Source organism: Nelusetta ayraudi, unplaced genomic scaffold (assembly GCF_046127955.1).
Source record: "Nelusetta ayraudi isolate G7.1 ecotype Tasmania unplaced genomic scaffold, CSIRO-AGI_Nayr_v1 ptg000011l, whole genome shotgun sequence".
Classification (NCBI taxonomy): Eukaryota; Metazoa; Chordata; class Actinopteri; order Tetraodontiformes; family Monacanthidae; genus Nelusetta; species Nelusetta ayraudi.
In genome coordinates this window covers 22,703,418-22,724,437 of record NW_027466061.1, presented here as the reverse complement: position 1 = coordinate 22,724,437, position 21,020 = coordinate 22,703,418, and the positions used below count along the sequence as shown (strand labels likewise).

General features: G+C 45.0%; 1 protein-coding gene across 2 annotated transcripts; it reads left to right on the top strand.

The window, feature by feature from the left end:
- Positions 1–1,246: 1,246 nt before the first annotated feature.
- On the top strand, positions 1,247–19,122 carry LOC142884172 (twisted gastrulation protein homolog 1-A-like). 2 transcript variants are annotated; one of them, XM_076019694.1, is made up of 7 exons: positions 1,247–1,319; positions 1,469–1,665; positions 1,716–1,756; positions 3,794–3,958; positions 11,388–11,487; positions 16,715–16,975; positions 18,632–19,122. In XM_076019694.1, exons 4-7 carry the CDS (start codon positions 3,827–3,829, stop codon positions 18,811–18,813), a joined length of 675 nt encoding a protein of 224 aa, XP_075875809.1. In that variant the 5' UTR covers positions 1,247–1,319; positions 1,469–1,665; positions 1,716–1,756; positions 3,794–3,826; the 3' UTR covers positions 18,814–19,122. The 2 variants fall into 2 exon arrangements, with proteins under 2 accessions (XP_075875809.1, XP_075875808.1); XM_076019693.1 differs by having other exon boundaries at positions 1,248–1,319; positions 1,720–1,756.
- Positions 19,123–21,020: the final 1,898 nt, after the last annotated feature.

Sequence of the window (21,020 nt, the reverse complement as noted above, 5' to 3'; positions counted from 1 at the left end):
CAACCGCAGGAGCGTTCGTACGCCTGCCAACAAAGTTGGTGTGGAGCACTGCATTTCCGCGACCGCTTCAGTCTTTGCACATCTCAATTTGAGCGTACAAACGAACGTGTTTTTGTTTTCTCTCTCTTTCTCCCTTTTAGGCCCGGGGTTTTTATGGAGTTGTGTGCGTATATCCTTGTAAGGTGGAGTCACTTTCTAGCAACTGAGGTGTATACCCAATGTACATTCCCAAAAATCATTTATTTAAAGTGACAAGGCTCTTGTTTTTATTGTTGTTACATCGCCTTCTTCTGGGAGTTATATTTCCGTGAATGGTTCCAGACTGACTGCACGAAAACAAATCTCTCTCTCTCTCTCTCTCTCTCTTCACACACACACACACACACACACACACACACACACACACACACACACACACACACACACACACACCCTGTGCAGGTGAACAGTGCATAGTGTCCCTTTTTTCCTTAAGCACAAAGCGAGTGTCGGCTTAGCCTGGCTAGCTTGACAGCATGCGGGGATGGACGTCTCGCTTCCCCCGCAGGCACAGGAGACGCCTCTCTGTGGGCGGTCTCGTGCAACTTCACAGCTTCCGAATGGGCCTTTTCTCACCTAATGAGCGCCGCTGATAAGAGGCGCGGACAACAACGAGCCGTCTCGTGTGGAAAAGCAGGGGGTGGGTTGGGCAGGGTAGGTTAGACTAGGCGTGTGCAAACTACGGCCCGGGGGGCCATATGAGGCCCGTAAAGCTTTTAAAATCCGGCCCGCCAAACTTGAAGAAATGATATTAAGTGATTAAATAGCTGTATTTCATCAATTTATTCAGTGTTTTAAGTTATGTCAATAAAGAGCTAAATACCGTGGGGCTTTAAATACACATATTTTGTTGTAAATGTTTTCGTTCATTTTCAATTGACATTAAAGCACGTTTTCTACATATCCCATGATAGATATTTTCCTCCTATAAGATGGCTCACCAAAACACTATCCATCTGCTCCTGACCTGTAGACACCGATCCGGTGTGTGTGTGTGTGTGTGTGTGTGTGTGTGTGTGTGTGTGTGTGTGTGTGTGAGTGAGAGAGAGAGAGAGAGAGAGAGAGAGAGAGAGAGAGAGAGAGTCTTGTTTCTTTATTTTGAGCTGGGGTCTCCCTCCAAGACGACCTCTTGGTGCATCGGGGATGAATACCTACATCAGACGTTCACGACAACGACTAACAACGTCAACTTCATCCCCCCCCCCCTTTTTCCCCCCACCGGAGAGTAAACTCAGCTCAGATCCATCCCTGCATGGTGAACCAGAGACGAGTTACTCCTGGTATATGGTGCACACTAAACTAAACTGAAATAATGAACATTGAAGCTAGCTTGCCTGCAACTTCTCTCTCTTCCTCTGTGTGTGTGTGTGTGTGTGTGTGTGTGTGTGTGTGTGTGTGTGTGTGTGTGTGTGTGTGTGTGTGACCCGAGTTGGCTTCAAAATGGAGTGTGTGCCTTTAAGGCGCCCGACTGCCTGTCGCGTTTGGCTGCGGAGAGACTGACGCCCTCTGGACACAGTGGACAGTGGAGCGGCGGCGGAACAACCATCCTGGAGGAGTTCAAAGAGAGACAGACGGAGAGCGAAAATAGCCCCACTCCCTGTGAAAAAGGAAAGCCGAGAGACAGAGGTACAGAGAGAGAGAGAGAGAGAGAGAGAGAGAGAGAGAGAGAGAGAGAGAGAGAGAGAGGGAGAGAGAGCGCCGTTTGCCCGTTGCCGTGGTGAGTAGTCCAGGGACGTGATTCTTCTTCTTCTACTACTTCTTCTTCTCTGTTGCTTCGCTTCCTTTTCTGCTTCTTGCTTTGCTTGTTTTGAAGCTGAAGCTGCGAGCGAGGGAAACAAAGTTTCCGTGTTGATTTTTTTTTTTTCCTGCGGGGGGAGAGAGAGAGAGATAGAGAGAGTGTGAGAGAAAGAGAGAGAGAGAGAGAGAGAGAGAGAGAAGCGTGATGAAGAAACACGTCCATGCCTGTGGGAGCTTATGTTCCTCACGCCTGTGCGTGTGAAGTGGAACAATGTGCGGAGTGCAGAGAGGGAGCGAGCGCGCGGCTCCAAGGTGTGTGAAGTCTGGGAAAGAAAATAGGTGAAGGAAGCTGATGCTGCCAGATGTGTGTGTGTGTGTGTGTGTGTGTGTGTGTGTGTGTGTGTGTGTGTGTGTGTGTGTGTGTGTGTGTGTGTGTGTGTGTGTGTGTGTGTGTGTGTGTTGTTATTCCCCTGTAACCTGCGTGTGTGCTCGGCTGCCATTGAATGAAACGTGACACAGGGCCTTTGGCAAAAAGAGATTTTATTTTACTTTTATCTCTTAATGCGCCAGATCGTCTCGCTCTTTGCCATGATTCCATCAAATTCATATGAATTGTTTTTTTTTAGATGCTAAAAAGATCTTAATTTCCTGCTTGTGAAAGGGTTTACAGAGAGTGTATCGTAAGAAACACTTTCCCAATATTGTTTTAGGGTTGAAAATTGTTCCGACACCAACAAAAAATCTCATTCTTCCACATCTTTTTTTTTTAAATGTATGATGGCAGAAAACATGGTTGGTGCAGTTTGGCAGCAAAACCAAAAATCAGTTGATGAAAAGGTTTAGAGGAAAGTCGCAGGGCAAAACGGAATCCAACTCACTGAGAGTCATCATGGACATGACCGGGACGTCTGGCTTGCTCCCTCTGCTGATAACAACACCACCCTGGGGTGTTGGGAGGCGGTAGAGGTACAACGGCAGTGGTCTTACCAACCAGAACAGCTAGTGCAACAGTGGGTGAACTTTTTGACGGGTGGGCCACAATGGAGCCGGAGCAGTTGGATGGAGTTCTTTTGGAAACCAACCTCATTGGAGGAAACGTATATCATGGGATACGAAGAAAAGGTGTTCTTTCATGCCAGTTGAAAATGAACAAAAGCAAAGTTCCAACAAAACGTGTCTTTGAAGCCTCCACGGTATTTAACTCTTTGTTGAAATGACTCTTTAAACACTGAAAGCATAGGTGAAAGACAGCTCTTTCTGACTTACTGTTAAAATAATTTCTTCAAGTTCAGTGGGCCAGATTAAAAAGCCGCCCCACACACGCCTGAGCTAGGGGAAGGTGTCACTCAGATGCATTACATGGTTCCTCTGCCTCCTCTGCCACTTTGACACAGAGTGGCATCAATGACTTCCAGCTCGTCATTTTATTCTTTAAGGCTCAGAATTCACTCCACACCTGTCTTCTAATCATGTGTGTCTCTAGTCTGTCAGTGAACTAGACTCCATCCTTTGCTTCTTTTGCCCGCTCCATTTTTCAATGTGTGTGTGTGTGCATGTCTTGAAGTTGGCTCTTTGTGACATCACAGAGGGGACCGATACCGCTCCCAGGTTTGCAGCAACACCCCCAGCCATGTGCTTGGTTCTGTGCTCATGGCTTTATCCCTTTCCCTCACCTTTTTAGATGTTTGTTGTTTTTTTTTTTCCAAACAAAGCATCAGTTTTAGCAGGAAGCTGAAATCGAATGTTCTTTGGGACTTGGACCCAGTAATTCAGTGTTCCTGGAGACTGTAAACAGATGGCTAAAAGCGCTGTTTCCTGGAGATGGGCTTTTGGGATGGCCAACTGGAAACGTGCATGGAAAAAGAAATACCACTCAAAACATGGTTTGGGCCTAATTTGGGACCCTCGGAGCACCGAGTCCCGGGCTCTGCTCCCTCCTCCCTTGTTGGAATGTTGGAGATGAAACTTGTGTTTATTTGCTCTCTGAGTTCCTGTCCGATGTGTTGTGTTGATGTAGGTGTTTCCAGTGCCGCGCTGGTGAGCCGTCAGGATGAGGCCTGGCCAGACGATCCTCCCCGCCGCTGCCGCAGCTCTCCTCCTCCTCTTCCTCTCAGGGCTGTCTCTGACCTCCGGCTGCAACAAAGCCCTCTGCGCCAGCGATGTCAGCAAGTGCCTCATCCAGGTAAGAGCAGTGGCGCAGCTAACTCTCATGGCTAACTGCGCTCATCTTTTTCATCTCCCACGTTTCATCTGGTTACCCCCCCCCCACGTGTTCCTTAAGTCATGCCGATGCTTCCTGATGCATAACAGAATGGTGATCTTTGTCTTTAAAACTTTCTTGGTACTCTTTCAAAACCTCGTGTTCACATGCTGTGACTTTCTCTCAACCCTCCTGTGGTGCTACAATGACTTTTTGAAGTGGGGACACAAGTTGGTCTTTTGATATTGACAATGGAGGAGCCCAGTGATGGCTGGTTTCCTTCTGCTGTGAGGTGGCTGTGGGTGACATCAATCCCCTCAGGTGTTGCTAGACCAGGCAAACAGTTTGCCCTCCCCTGTGCTAGACAGTAAAGGCACCGTGCCTCTGCCTTCCCAGCCCTCTGACCTCATCATGGGCTGTGCGTTGAGGCTGCATTTCGAGGTGCTTCTGCTCCCCCAGCCTGATTTGTAGTGGCAAAATTAATTTGAGCTCAGTTTCAATTGATCAGTTTGTATTCAACTGCGGCGCAGAGCTGCACTCCTTTTGCTGCCTTTTCTCATCTGCACCTTTTTTGTGACATTCGCCTGCAAATTGCTTCAAAGACCTGATGCTTTCTTTGTTATTTATCTCACTTAATCACTACCGAAATGTCTCAAAGCGGAGGGACCTCACTTAGTTGTCAGTGACAACGATCTGTCGTTGTATGTCTCTAGGTATGTAATCCCACTTTGCTTGCTCGGAGCAAAGTGGACCAAGAGCCAAGTGTGAGTTGCAGCCAAGTTCGGGCTTTTCGTCTTGTACCTGCACTCCAGCTGTTTTTGCTAGAGAAGTGTGTTGTCTCTCCCCAGCAAAGGAACACAAATTAATTGTTGTACGCGGCCAAACAAAGCTGCAGTTCCAGTGCGGAGGGAGTGCGGGGCATTCGCGTTGAACTCTTGTTCCCTAATAGGAGGCTAACTCGGCTAGCGCAGACAGAGTGTGGATAGCCCACAGCACAGCAGCATTCTTTGCAGCGGTGCTTGCCGTCACGGCTCAGAGCAAACACTCCACATCTACACAAATACCCAGAGGTGGCCTGAGCGAAGTTATAAAACGGCCTGTGTTCTGATAGAGATCTGGGCCGCAGAGCCGAGATGGAATCTGTCGGGAAGAATGCCGACGCATTCCTTGGATAAGCATGGGATGGGTTTTTTTTTCCCTCAAAAGTGAGAGTGCTGGGATGGGAATGGGAGAGGCAGAGTCAGGGCCGCTGCACACCTGCCCTCTGCCAGGGCTGTTGGCTGTTGGCTGTTGGCTGTTTGCTGTTGGCTGCGGGGAGAACATTTTGTTTTCCAATCAGCCTCTCCGACCTCTGACTCTTGTTGACTTTTGGGACCTGCTTCCTCTGTGTCACCGTTTCCCCGCTGTCAGGGCGCCAGCGGGGCGGGGCCCCACTCTCTCTCTCATACGTTCCTGTTATTTTGAGGGAAAACATACAGGACAGTGTTGACCTATGCTCCAACACCTGTGAATTTTCAAGCGTATGCTGCAACCAGAGCTGCTGGTCCTGTGTGTGTGTGTGTGTGTGTGTGTGTGTGTGTGTGTGTGTGTGTGTGTGTGTGTGTGTGTGTGTGTGTGTGTGTGTGTGTGTGTGTGTGTGTGCGCGCATGTGACCCACCGGTTGTTTAGCGGCTCTGCCTTCCCCATTATCATCTTGACAGGACTGTGTTTAACCTGAAAGGCCGTTTCCCCTGTGGGACCTCTGCCACTCGCTGAGCTTACAGGCAGGTTAATACTCGGAAATAGAACTTATGCTCGTTTAAAAATGACCTTTGGACGAGTTAAAATGGGTCATTGGGGTCAAGAGCTTGCATATATATTTTCTGTCTTTTGCGCATTGTGAATTTTGCGCACTGTGAAGCTGTGCCGGGGGGAAAAGGTCAGAGAGCCCAACATTCAGAAGCAAAGCAAACTCAGAGGACACTTGGATGCTGAGTGTCTGATGTGTATGCATTTGCACTGAATCAGACACGGCTAAAACAAACGGAATACACGGTGTCATTGTGTTTTATCTATTGCACCAGAATGACGCAATGATGCAAAACAAATATTTCTGGCCTCAGATTTTTCCACAGCAGTTTGTCTAATTTGAACCCAAAGTGTTTTTAATTCCGTATTTGTTTTTGTCTGTGTTAGTTAGATTTCCCCCCCACGTGTGGAACATTTAGCTTTTTATTTTTTTTCCAGTATGCGTTGCGTAAACTGCTCCTAACTTGTTGCTTCTTGTATGAGTACTAAAGTTCTTAGTTAACTTTTTTTTGTTGCTTAACTTTAAAAATAACCAAAGCACAAAATAATTCAAGTTGCATGACTAATCCTCTTATTCCCACAATTTGAGCTTTTCAACACCAACCTGCTGCTTCCCTGCAACATAATTTCATTTTCTGCCCAACCCTGTCTCTTTTTGGCATGTTTTTTATTTTTATTTATTTATTTTTACTCCAGGTGACTCATTTCTCCTGACCAACCGTCTGTCGGGAAGCTAAACCTCAGCTAGCTTCCGCGACCCCGTCGACACTAACGTGCTAACTGTCAGGGTGAGAGCGATGGTGCGTGTGCCGTGAAGGAGAAACTCCCCCCCCCGCTCCGGCTCTCTGCAGAAGCTCGCTGTTATTAGTGTGATTCTGCCGTCCAACGCTCTGCTGCCATCACAGGTCATTTGTCTCAGTTCCCCCAAATCCTCCGGGGAGGAGGTGGGGGGTTGAGGCTGGGAGGAGGTGAGTGCGGTCTGAAAGGGGGAGGAGCTCTGGGAGGCAATTTAGAGGAGATTCACAAGCCACAAGTGTGTCCAGGGCAGCTGCCTCACAGGGCGTGGCAGCTGCCCGGCCCGCCAGGACCGGGCAGCACACGCTGACTTTCTCTTGTGTCTGGCAGCCGTCCGCGCTCGAGAGGAAAAGCCAACAGCTCTTGAAGTTGTTGAGATGACCTGATCTGCCTCAGCGAGGGCGCCACTTGGTGACGGGCTAATGTTGGCCTTATTAGGTGTGGTTCTGTTTTTTTTTTGTTTTTTTTTTACTGTATTTGCTTTGAAAGAGCAGAAGCCTTTGTTAAAACGGCAGTCTGTTATTTTTGTAATGGTATTCAATCGCATAAAGGAATGAAACATTATTATATTTCAACTAAATAATGAATGTTTTTTGGGGGGGTTGATCAATAGTGCCGCTAGGGCACTCTCTCTTTCTGGAAAGTGGAGGCACATTTTGAACAATGGACAAATGTAGATGGTGACTGGTTACACCTTGAGTCTGTCACTGGATTTCCTCCACCACGCTGCTTGTTAGCAGTGCAAAACTTCCTGTTAGTGCAGTTCTCCTGCAGTGCTCCTTCAACTGGCTGAAAGGTGTTCTCGGTTTTAGCTGTAATACTGTCAGGGACCTCTGGCTAGAATTGGCAATTAGAGACTTAAACCAGTCTTAAACTCTGTGATGGGTTTAGTTGTTGCTTAGAAATTGCTTCCGTCATGTGTGAAAAACATAGTGATCTTCGAATAATTAAACATTTTTTATGAGCACATACTGCAAAGAGGCAGGGAAGCCATTTTTCTCCACCAATCGTTATGCTAAGCTATCTTACTGACGCTCTGGCTCCAGCTCACCATCATTCTTAAATTTATTATATCAGTATTATTTTTTTTCCTTTTATGAAACATGAGCATGCATTCATTCTGTCATTTTCCTGTGGCCGCTGTTTATTTTATCCATTTTTTTTTTTTACCCTTTTCTGAAAGCCATAATTACTCATGAGATCAGATCCTGATCACAGACTTGTGGGGTCGAGAAGGCCGGTGATTAAGTGGAGTGTGTGTGTGTGTGTGTGTGTGTGTGTGTGTGTGTGTGTGTGTGTGTGTGTGTGTGTGTGTGTGTGTGTGTGTGTGTGTGTGTGTGTGTGTGTGTGGTTTTGCAATCCCTCACTGGTGAGTCACTGGAGAGTCTTTTATCATTGTCGTGGCTGTTTACGTGTCAGCAAGGAGGCCTCGATGAAGACGAGGTGAGGAAGGGGAGTCTGAGGGGAAACAAAAGGCAGAAAAGGAGCCGAAGGGAAGAACGAAGGAAAGAGGGAAAGCGACGGAGAAAGGGAGGGAAGGAAGGAACGAGAGGGGGGGAAAGTGTGTTATTGGGAGGGAGGAGTGGGGGCAGCCGTGTTCTGTTCTCCAGGTGTCTCCCCCTCCCCCCCGAACCCCTCCCACCTCCATGCCTCCCTCATTGTGGTGACCTTGACTTGGAGGAATGTGCTCCCTGTACTGTGTCAGGACAGAACGGAGGTGGGGGAGAAGAAAGGAGAAGAGAGGAGAGGAGAGCAGCTCCTGGCTCGCAGCCTCGGCACACGGCTCGGGTTTTTCGGGATGCTGGCAAAGCGTTACCGTCCGCCCTATAAAAAGCAGCGAGCGGTGCAAAATTCTCAGTGAGAGCTCTGCGTCTGGCTGCACTGAGGCTGTGTGTGCAGCACGCTGACAAGAGTGAACCCGGTGAACCACTTCCATGCTAAAGACTGCAGCCAAGAACTGTGCGTGAGCACGTTGGTGTCTTTTTTTTTTTTTAGGGGAACCCTGATGAGTGGCATCACTATGCTGTCTGATGTATTCAGATTATCTCTCTTTTTTGCTGATTGTGGTCATGCTCAAATTCCTGAATTCATATCTCTGATCTTGGCTCGAGCTCATAGTAACTTATCTGATACCATCTTTCTCCGTCCCGAGATTTTAACTTGTACAACATCAAGCTGACGTGTTGTTGTCCCCCCCCCTCCCCCGCATGATACCAAGGAGATCTGGCATGGATGTACTTCAAAGTCCAAAAATACTGTTCCTTGGATGTTAGGGCTGCGCACCAACTGTTGATACATTTGTAGCACTGACCGAAATGCTCCAACCCTATCAAATATCAAAAAATTAATCTTCTTTCAGTGCCAAATTCCGATATCCAAGAATAATAAATCTTAGCATCTGCGAGCCAATGCTCGTTTGGCGGATCCTTAAGTCGCTGACAATTGGCTTTCACAATATAGAGGCGTGAACTAAAGACACTCGCAAACTTTTGCTAACATTAGAGGGAAAATGGTTAATCATGCCAAAGACGTCTAAAGTGTAACTCAATTAGGGTGGATCAAAGTAAAACAAAATGCAACATTTGTGCCAAGGATACAATAAAGGCTTTTAAAAGGTGACAGAGGGGCCAAAACAGGAGCAGATGGGTGGAGTGTTTTGGTTGAGCTACCTCATAGGAAAAAAAAATCTATCACGAGATATGTAGAAGACTTGTGCTTTGATGTCAATTGAAAATAAACAAAGCGTTACAACTAGCCCCATGGTATTCAGTTTGTTACTGAAATGACTCCTAAGACACTGAAAAATGGATGAAATACAGCTATTTTATTACTTAGCCACTGTTAATATGATTTCTTAAAGCTTAATGGGCCGCATATGGCCAACGGGCCGTAGTTTTCCCATGCCTGCACTGGAGTGCTGAAATATATTCTGTTGTAAAATTTCATTCGACCAACTGTGACCAGAGACAAAGTGTCCCTCCGACGGTGGTCCGGCCTCTCTGGAGGCCAGAGGCCCTGCGACGGTTCATCTGGCACCTGCACAGTCTCGACTGCCGCTTTGCGCCTGATCACAGAGTTTGATGCGGCTTCGCACATGACGTCACCACTGTGATACAAGGTCGGCTTTCTGTGTAATTAAAGAATTTGCTGTAACAAATTTAATTAGAGGCTTTTGTCATGAGGGAAGGGTAAGGGAGGGAGGTTGGGGGGGGGTGGGGGCCAGTCATGCAGACGAAATGTACAGGGCACCCCGGCTCAGCGAGAGTGTCTCTGAAAACATGTCATTTTCAGGGGATTTGGATAGACACACGTCCAAACATCAACACTGTCTGTCATGAAGGAGGAGCACGAGTGAGTCCAGGCTGAGCTGCTCGCAGAAAGTGTTGGGCAACTCTCTCGTATGTTAAATGTTGCGGCTGAAGGACAGAACGCCTTCTGTCAGGAGATGATGGAATCATTACGCTGTGTGATTTCTTCACAACCGGGTCTGTTTGGATAAAGGGAACCCCATCAGGGAGAAATGCCACAATTAGATTGTCAGAATTCAAAATATTGTAAACACTTTCCTCCTTCGGCGCAAGACTACCGCACCCTCAGTGCAAGAAGGAGTGCGAAGGAGCTGGCCACTCCTACACTCACTACACCCAGTAACTCTTCCAAAACACAACATTTCATTACAGATGCAATAAAACGCTTATTTTTCAACACTTGCGGTATTAAGATGAGTAAAATAATGTGTGTATATAATTTATTTCTTTTTAATTCTCTTTGCACTGTATATGCTTCTTTAACTATGGGAATTTCCCCATTGTGGGATAAATAAAGACATTCTTATTCTTATTTTCATTTAATCGACATGAAGCTTCTGACGTACTAAAACGGGGATCTGATTAGTAAACCAACATCGATTGGAAATAATGGATGAGAAGTTCATGACTGAAGCCCAGTGAGCTAAAATACAAGCATGTTCAAAGTAACTCATGTTTAACTGAATCTGGAGTATTTGGCTGTGTACAGCTCCGTACTGTCCGGTGAGATTAAAAAGGCTGTGACCTTTGACTTGTGAGAAGCTGCTTTTATTCTTCATCACTGTCTCCAATGTTGTGCAGGCACACTTGCCGCCACAGATACCACACATGCCGTGTGTTTGCGTGGCGCAGCGCTGCGCAGTCGTCTTGTAACGACTTGTGTGCCGTAATGGCTGGTTGGTGTGCACGGAGCAGACCTGCTCTTTCTCTGTGTGTTGATGCTTTAATGGTGCCTGTGCCTACTTGTACATTTCATTCTCTGTTGTTGCTTGAGTCTGCTCTGAATGCCGCCACACGCAACACCACAAGTATTTCTGTTTGCATTCATTCAACTGCCTTTTATGTGGGGTGTTTTGTAACAGAATTGCTTTTAATTAAAGGTCTTGGTATTTCATACAGATTTTAGATCTTTATTTTTTGCAGCGAGGCTGCGGTAGAGAAGCGTCATATTGACACTGATCTGGGTAGAGGTGTTCATGAGGTGTTTGTGCCCTTTGTGACATCACATAGGGATATGGTATTTTTCGAAAGCCGACAAAGCCAAAAAGTGAAACGTTAACTTTTCTCATTTCTCATTTTGCCGCAAGGATGGAGACGCATGCTATAGCTTTTTTGTTGTTGTATACTATTGAATAGTACGGAACCTATAAATGAATGAACATTGACAACAGATCTGTGTGATATCAGGTAAAGTATCAGTTATAATCCGGAACAGGTGACAATCAAGTGAAGTGTTTTAACACATATTGTGCTTCTCGTTGCCGCACATGTCATGTCATTTATGTCTTGCGTGTGTGCAGGAGCTGTGCCAGTGCCGTCCGACCGATGGGAACTGTTCCTGTTGCAAAGAGTGCATGCTGTGTCTGGGGAACCTGTGGGAGGAGTGCTGCGACTGTGTGGGTGAGCACCGCCTCTCTGTCTCCAGCGTCACGTGCCCAAGGTCGTGTTCACGCCCAACAGTCTGCTTGGCTCTATTTGTGCTTCAAGAATAAGAGGCACACATGCAAAATTGCCGTTCAGTAATCAGTTAGACAGTAAAGTGGGTGAAAAGTCTTATACATGCATTTCATGGAGAGGCAGATGGCAGGAAAGTGAAGACTCAGCTGGTGAGATTGAAGACGGATCGAAGCCGTCAGTGTTCCTCAGAACTCCAAACTCAGAATTGATTTTCCAGAAATACCTCTCCTCCTGTTACTATTGTCGACTGAGGCGACACAATTCTTGATAAAATTTGTTTTTTTTTCAAAAATCTTTGCAAGACTTTTCAAGGCTATTGAACTTAAAACATAACTGGGATTCTGTGACTTTATAGTGATGATGTCGTCAACGTGGTCGAAAGAGGTTTGTCACGTTATCTTGTGGTGCAGCTTAAAGGTTAACTGTGTAACATTTTGAGATTTTGAGAGGAAACGGCAACATCAAGTGGTCACATTTTGGATCGCAGCGCTCTTTTACCCCCCTCTCCCTTGCGAGTTTGCCAGCGAACTACGGTGGTATGTGAGCACAAACCTGGATCCCTCATTCACCTTCTTCCTCGGTGATTTATACAAGAACGTGAGCATTCACCCTTAGAACCAAGCACGATGTCTGGCAGCTGGATTGCCCACACCGGGCTTCCTTAGACATATGGTAGCGCAAGATGGTAGCTAACCGGGAGCAAGACTTTTGCTCTATGTCTATATACATAAATAAGATGGATAGGAAAACCAAATGACTTACTGTACTGCAAGTACACACTTTTATTTACGTATTTACGGGCAGTACATTCATTTTTTACCAATCTAAAAATCGTATATCAAGCCCAAAATCTACACATTGGACCATGAAGTGCTTAAAGAATTGCTCTTGCTGAGTGACTCCTTCTTAATGTGGTTCAAAAAGTTCCACATAGTGTAGATTCAATGTCTGGCCCCATCACCAATGTAATGACGGTGAAAAGAGCTTTGTGTCTCTCACTCCTCTGACCAGCAGTGCCGACTAATCCGTTCAGTTAAAGTTTAAACGTGGAGCCGCCTGTCCGCAGCGCCTCTGCCCTGATACAAGATGAGTGCCCGGCGAGGGAAGCCAGATTCTGAAGGTGTCTCTGAAAAGTGACACGGTGAAGGTCAACGTGAAGCCGAGTCCAGGGAGGCACTGCTAATTGGAGCGGAGGAAATTAAAGGAACAGTGTCCCTGCTTAATAAGTGCCTGCACATGTGGGAAGGAGCACTTCGGGGTTCGGGCCCTTCAGCCCATCAAAAGGCCAGGAGGAGCCGGAAGACGGAGGGGAAGAGGAGGTCGACTCGCGCGGATGAACTTTGACTTTCAGCCTCCTGCTGAGGTTCTGAAGGGGGGAGGGGAGGTGAACCTTGCTACGTCTGGTTTTTTGAAACTGGATTTAGGAAATGAGCACACACAGTTTACCAGGTTAAGCCTTTGGTTTACCCATTCTGGGACTTCACCAACACACATGACTAGTAAAGAAGATTCATTTAAATTCTCATTTAAAGATTTTACTGGAGCTCCAAATTGTTGGTCCCTTATTATACAGAGTTCACTTTAAGAATGCGGTTCAGTGCTAATAATTTCTTTTTAGAAATGAGGAAAGTCCATTGTTTCCTTCCATTTGCATGCTCCACATGCACAAATGTCACAAGGTGTACTGACACCTCTCTGAGATCAGTGACAACACCAGCAGCCAGATGTTGGTTCCACCGTCTGACACCATCTCCTGGCCAACCTTAGCAGGAAGCTAACAGTGAACACACTCTTTTGTTTCACTTTACTTAAATAAAAAAAAGTGTGCTTTCCACCTGACTTGCGTGGCTTTGAAGCAACATTTGGAGACCCTTGTTAAGGAGAGCTTCAAATAGCAGGGCAGTAAAAGGACACAATTTAGCAGCAGGCTGTAAACAGAGGGCAAACCATGCTGAGATCTATTTTAATCTTGATTTTTGATTTTTGATTTTTAATTTTTAAGTTTGAGTCTTTTGAATCTTTTGAATCTTTTGAGTGACATTCATGCAAGTCTCCTCCACTGAACACGAAGATCCGGAGGTGGGTGTAATGTGGGAAATTACAGCCATTGTCATTTTGGGATTTTTTTGCCTCCTTTTGTTGCAGCTTTTTGGTTTTTCTTGACTCTGTAGTGTTTTTTTTTCGTCCAAACCGGTGCATCTGTCTGAGTTGACTCGCCACCAAAGAGCTCCAAATGGAGCCCGTGCTCCAGGACTCCCGCTCCTTTTTTGAGACCTGCTTATAGGAGGCTCTGCCATAAGCTTTGTCATTCTAATCTACTCCTCTGGTCCAGCTGCGGTGGACCAGCAGGCTCTTAGAGCAGCTTTGACCGACAGATATTGCAGTGTCCCGACAAAGAGGCTTTATTAAAGCTCTTTCATGTGGAACCCAAACATAAGTGTCTGACATACAACACTGCACTCACTGCTGCCGCACAGATGTGAAAGTGATGTTCCTCGCATCTTGGACGGGCATTTTTTTTTCTTTGACGGCAAACATTGGGTTTCGTCCAAGTGTGTACGTTTCAATTCTTATTAAAAAAAATCAAAAAATTCTGTTTGGTCTTTTTGCGCTATTCCTATGAGCACTTAAGTAAGTTTCCATTCTAGACTTGTTATTTGTAATGCCAAATGCTGGCCACTTTGATGTGTGTATCTGTGAGTGGTTAGAGGAGTGGCGGGGAGAGGCCAGCTTGTGTTTTAGAGGAAGAGGGGAGGAGGAGGAGGAGGAGTACACTTTATCTAAAACAGCTGCCCTGGCTCAGCGTCTAGCCTCGGTTTGTAATCCAATTCCTCTGTCAAACTCCGTTCCCCATTAAATGATTTACAAATTAGCCATAATTCACTTAAAGGATGTTTAAAGGGCGGCGCAGATCGTATCGGGTGTGACGAGCGGGGCCTCGTGGCGTCGCTACTACTGTATTTTGAAATGGAACGAGGTGCTGAAAGGAGGGTAATTGAGACAAGATAGCTCGATAGCCGCAGTGTGGAGCCAGACTACCCCTGTGAGTTGAGTTCACGTGTGAAACTGTTTGAAAAGCGCAGCGTGGAGGATTTAGCGGTGTCTAATGGTGCGGTTGGGGGGAGCACCCCCCCCGCCCCTCCCCCGCAACTGTGGACCACAGCTGCGTGAGTCCTCCTCGCGGGCCCACCGTAGGACGACTGGCAAAGAACCTGCTCCCCCTGTAGTGATAAAAGTTACATTCCAAAGTCATGGAAACACTGAATCACAATTTGGCTTTGATTGCAGACCTATAAAGCTGTTGTTGTTACAATGATAGTAAACACTAGATTTTATTTAATGGCAGCAATTCAAATGACACTTGTAGTCGTCGGCCCTGCATATTGGAATGAACTATTGAACTTTCGATTTCAGTCCATGTAAAACCAAGAGAAAACGTTAAGTTCCAAATTTTAAATCTTTCCTTTTTTTTTTTTTTTAAATTTCTGAATCAACTCCAGTCACGTATTTGTAGCTGTAGCACTGAAGACTGGAAGCGTGCGCCGAAGCCACCGAACATGCGTCACACACATCTTCCTAAGACAAAGTTTGTTTGAGTTAGAGGTCCCACTTTGCCAGTGTTTTATAACAATAATATTTATCTCTAGCCTGTCCCTAAACTCCCATACAATCAGAAAAGTTTATCGTTGCCTTATTTTGTTTGCGCCACTTTACAGTAAGTCTGTCCGAAAACGGCTCAGGGCTGAAAAAAAACGGTCCGTGCCGACACAGATACGCCACTGAGTGGGACAGCACGCTCTGCCAGAGCGCTTCGCCTCTCCTTCTGCAACCACTTGGTGGTCGCCTTGTTTATGTCCCTGTTCTAACATGTGGAAGAGGAACAAAGCTTTTTTTTTTTGCAGGACACTGTGAACAAAGGGCATTTAAATCTGTTTTCTGGAGCTCTCAACACTTTGAGTCTGTTCCACTGGCATCCAGGACAAAAAGTGAATATTGAAACAATTGGTACAATATGGTTTCTTTTTTTAAAAAAAAAAAAAAGAAGGAGAGAAAGAAAGAAAATGCCACCAGAGCTTTGAAGGATTAGTGAAACATTTTGACACTCCTAAAGTCAAGTTGGATTTTGGTTTTGCACATCATCCAATTTTCCATGTCAACAAACAGTGGAACATGTACAACTCCAAACTAAACACTGAAAACTAAAAATATGTTCTTAAAAAAAAAATAGAAAATCAACCGTGGGAAAAAAGAAAGCATGTCATGGACTTTTGTTTGTACACAGTTAAATCATTTCCATGGCAGGTCTGTATTCCATTATTTTAAACTTTTTTTTTTTTTTTTTAGTATTGAGTTACCAAAAGTATCATGTGGATGTGTTATTCTCCATGGCTGCCTCTCTGCAACACCTAATGCCTTTCAGAGCTTTTTATTATCACTCCCCTGTGTCAACATTTTATCAAACCCCATCGCCAGTCTGTGCTTCTGTATCAAATCAAAAGAAGCTAAATGTTGTTTGTATAGCACTTTTGCTCTCTGACTCTTACCTTCTCCCTGAACTCATTATACTGTAGCTTGCAGCTTTTGCTGTCTTACATCTATGCAACAGCACTAGACAAGAAAACAAGTAAACAAGTGTCTACTTTACATTTCAAAATTAGTGCATTACGACTTTTGTGCTTCAAATTTGCAATCAATTACATGTCAACCATTCAAAACATGTTCTGTCAAAGTTCCCTGCAATTTTTGCTGTTAACATTGTTAACACGGCTGTTCATACACACGCAGATGGATGGAGTGTTTTGGTGAACTACCTCATAGGAGAAAAAATATTGTGTGATATGTTGAAAACGTGTGCTTTAATGTCAATTGAAAACAAACAGAGCGAAGTTACAACAAAAAATCTGTCTTTGAAGTCTTTGAAGCCCCACGGTATTTTGCTCTTTATTGAAATAACTCATGATACACTGAAAAAATGGATCAAATACAGCTATTTTAATGACTTACTTACTGTTTAATGTAATTTCTTCAAATTCAGTGGGTCAGATTAAAAAGCTGGCCTGTGGGCCGTAGTTTGCCCATGTGTGCGCTAAATCGTGACTGCACCTGAGTAGAGATGGGGGACTGACCCCTCTGCTTGATCTCTCACCATCTCACCTCTTTGTCCCGGCAGGCATGTGTAACCCCAAGAACTACAGCGACTCTCCGGCCACATCGAAAAGCACGGTGGAGGAGCTGCACCGTCCCATCCCGTCGCTGTTCCGCGCCCTCACAGAAGGCGACGCACCCATCAACATGATGGTGGTGTCTTTCCCCGTCGCCGAGGAACTGTCCCACCACGAGAACCTGGTGTCCTTCTTGGAGTCGCTGGACAGCCAGGCTCAGAACGTCTCTGTGCCTGGCAACAGCATCCACGCCAGCTACGACAGTCAAGGTAGAGCATGGAACGCCACACGCTGCAATTTAGTGTCGGTTCTGTTTGAGCGGATCCACGATAATCCACGCTTTGAAATTCTGTTTCTGACAGTGTTTTCATTGTAAAATGAGTTTGAACATTAATGTATCTTTACATAGTGGTATCTTAAATCAAGTGATACAATTAGGTTCAATTTAACAACTAAAAATGAAATGACAGAAATGGTCCATAAACAAACATGACCAGTATCTTTGATTAAGTCGTATGAGGAACATATGACAGTCAAATGTTAGTGTTCCTCATGGCTCTTCATATTTAGTCATTAACACAGCATGAAGTCACATTACCCGGTGAAATGTTCAGTGTTATATGTACCGGTCCTTAAATCAGCGAGAGTCAGATTATGTCTTATTTCCGCATCCAAGCAGCAGTCATTTGCTGATGCTGTTACTTAAAATCGTGAAATCATGAATCATGAATTCTGATTCATCGACTTAACATGGAGAATGGCACCCTTCGCATTGACACTGCGCCCCCAGCTGTCCTGCTGTAGGACTACATCATTTAGGTTTCCTGCTTGGCACGTCTCCTAAGAGCACACTTTCCATCCATTCCATCTTCTATACCCGCTTATTCCAATTCAGGTTCACGGGGGTCTGCTGGAGCCTATCCCAGCTGACTTAGGGCGAAGGCAGGGTGACACCCGGGACAAGTCGCCAGTTCATCGCAGGGCCACATGGACACAGACAACCATTCACACTCACATGCACACCTACGGACAATTTAGAGTGTTCAATTGACCTCACATGCATGTTTTTGGACTGTGGGAGGAAGCCAGAGAACCCACGCAGACACAGGGCGAACATGCAAACTCCACACAGAAAGGTCCCAGGCCCGGGCCCCGGAATCGAACCCACAACCTTCTTGCTGTGAGGCGGCAGCGCTAACCACTACGCCACTATGTCGCCATTTCCAAAACACTTTAGAACAATAAAGATTTAGTGCCTTGCATCGCCATATCACTGGAAGCTGCAAGGCAAGTTGTTTTTGCGTGTCTTCAAAGAAAGTTTGGTTCTCCGCTGAAAGTTTTTGCCACATCCGCGTCCCCAATAAAGTCTCTAAATAGTTTATACATGATGAGGGAAACAAACTTTCCTTGCTTGGCTGTTTATTTATTACATGGTTTCCTATTTCTGTCAGGCCCAGTCAGTTTTTATTTGCTTCCGCGCACACTGCAAGACCCATGGTAATAAAAGTAGGCCCGACCCGAAGCTGGAATACACTCCAGCGTTTTTACTGAGAGAAGGTTTTACTGGGATTTAAATGTTTAAATGCTGGTTACCTCAAGTTTAGGTTACTGTGTCAGGGTTGGTATGTCATTATTTTTTTTCCCAACTTGGCCAATTGGCATACCTCTACAATGATGCTATGTGTGATTAAAATCTCACTTATATTAATAAAAGTGGGCCAAGCAGTTAACTTTCTAAGCTCCCCTAAACATATGGCCACACCTCGTTGCAGAAAGAACATCTCAGCCCTGTCGTGAAAGTGGAAACACTGAGGGCAATTTCTTCAAAAACAAAAAGTGCTTGTTTTTATGAACCAATTACTGCATCCGTGACTCACTCTCGCTCTGCCCGGCCTTTCCTTTTTTCTTTTTTCTTCTCATTTCAGAAAACATGTGCACGGTGGTCTACTTTGACGACTGCGTATCCATCCGTCAGTGCAAACTGTACTGCGAGTCGATGGGGGGATCCAAGTACCGCTGGTTTCACAACGCCTGCTGCCAGTGCATCGGCCCTGAGTGCGTGGATTACGGCAGCAAGGCTGTCAAGTGCATGAACTGTCTCTTCTGAAGTGTGGGCGCGTCGGTACTAAATTGTCTGGGCTGCACCAGAAGACTGAGAGCAGAGGAAAATATGACTGTTGTATGTTAGCGTTCCTCAATCACTTTGTAAAATAGCCCCTTCACCCCACCTACTGCCCCTGCAAATTGTTTTTATTCTGCTGTTATATTTCACTGTATATTTTTTTTTAGAGCTGTCCTTAATAGTGTTTTTTTTTCTTTTTTTTTAACTAGAGGTGTATATGAATAATGTATTTTTCCAATTATGTTTTCGTAAATCCCACTTAAGTGCCAAATAAAGAAGGTTTGGTGATGTGGACTGTTTTGTGTCACAGAAGGTGTCTGATAATTATAAATATAATTTTATACATATTTCTATATTAATCCATTTTTTTTTTTTTTTTTTTAACTTGGATTACATAGACTTTAAGCAGCGTGTGCAAAGCATAAGAAAGTATATATTTTCCTTCTGGATGCGCCTGTCCTCTGCTCTAATCTTAGCCTAGTGTTGCTCAAGTCCGGAAACACATCATTTCCTGAGGAATGTTATTATACCACACTGGTCCACAGGTGTTCCAGCGCTCACTGACCGTCACATGCGAGATGAGGAAAAGACAGAGGGAGCGTCAACTGATGCCAATCTCTCACAGCCACACACACACACACACACACACACACACACACACACACACACACACACACACACACACAAATGCTCATTGTAATCCCGGTCCATTTCCAAAAGGCAGCGGGGTTGCTCTCTGAATCTCTTCTCAGCTGGCATGCTACAGCAGTTTGCACAGCCCAATGTACCAGACACACAATAAGACCTTGTTTGTCTTCATGATATTGAATCCTGACCTCATTTTTGACATTGCAGCTGTGGGTGTAGGAGAAGAGTGTGCCAACAAAGACCTTCGGACTAATGTGTCTCATATGCCAGTGTGACCACCGCACTTGCGGCCAGGGCACATCGCAGCGTTTTGGGAGAACAATCCAGGATTCAGAGGATCGAGTGGCTGCACAAATTTGCATTATCGGTGCGTCGTGAAATAGTTTTTGGAGGATTTCACTTGTACACAGGCTTGACTAACAGCGCAGACTCGTGGTGAGGACTATAATGACACTGCGTTCCTTGATTAACACCAGAGGATGTCTAGCCGGGGGAAAGAGGCTTTTTTGTTTTTGTTTGTTGTTGCTCTAGGTACAGGGTGTCAGACTCAATTGCCGAGGGGGTCAAAATTCAAAACACACTTTAGGTCGCGGGCCGAACAAGATAAACATTTATTTAACACACTAAAACTAAATGTTTTTTTTTATTTTTTATTTTTTTTTATTTTTTTTTTAAACATAAATATGGATAAAAACAGACAGGGATATTATTCCAGAACAACAATTTTTTTTTTTTAACTTTAAATAACTTCAAATATTTTTCTCTCCATTAAAACATCTCCAGTCAAGATTATGCAAGTTAGAAATAGGAACATGCTGCAAAAAACACCTGAAAAACTAAATAAAAATTGTGACGGTGCTTGTGTTTTTAAATAAACGTTGAAAACAACAAGAAATCAAAACATTCAAGTTTCTTTGCTCTTGTGTCATTTTATAAGAAATGAACTTAAACTTAAAATATCTCAAAAGATTTTGCTCTCCATAAAAAATATCTCCTGTCAAAATTATGCAAATTGAAAATATGAACAAAAACTGGAAATACAAATAAAATGTGTGGCGATCGGCAACCGTATTTCTACTCTGGCTTACATTTTCCAGCATCTGCTTTTTGTCTGGACATAAGACGTCGCACACCTTGATCATGCAGCTCTTGAGAAATTCTCCCTCGCTAAATGGCCGGGCTGATTTGGCGATCTCCTCTGCCACGATAAAACTTGCTTTCACAGCAGCTTCACTTTGTGATTTTGCTCTGGTAAAAAAAAAAAAACGTCTGCTGAAATGTCAGATTCTTCTTTAACTCTTCTACTTTCTCTATCTTCTGCTCTGCTTTCAAGTCTTTCAGGTTATCCCGGTGTTTTGTCCCGTCTTAGATTCAATTATTTCATTACAGCCACATTAGCTCCACAAATGAGACACACGGGTTTAGCGGCAATTTCAGCAAACATGTACTCAGCCTCCCATCGGTTTTGAAAGGCTCTGTTTTCAGAATCAACTTTTCTCTTCGGCATTGTGAGGGGCTAGCTTCGCAACAACTTTACAATCGGG

Coding starts and splice junctions, on each gene's coding strand:
- LOC142884172 (XM_076019694.1), top strand. CDS start 3,827: ATGAGGCCTGGCCAGACGATCCTCCCCGCCGCTGCCGCAGCTCTCCTC. Junction 11,488..16,714: donor GGAGTGCTGCGACTGTGTGG/GTGAGCACCGCC, acceptor TTGTCCCGGCAG/GCATGTGTAACCCCAAGAAC. Junction 16,976..18,631: donor CGCCAGCTACGACAGTCAAG/GTAGAGCATGGA, acceptor TTCTCATTTCAG/AAAACATGTGCACGGTGGTC.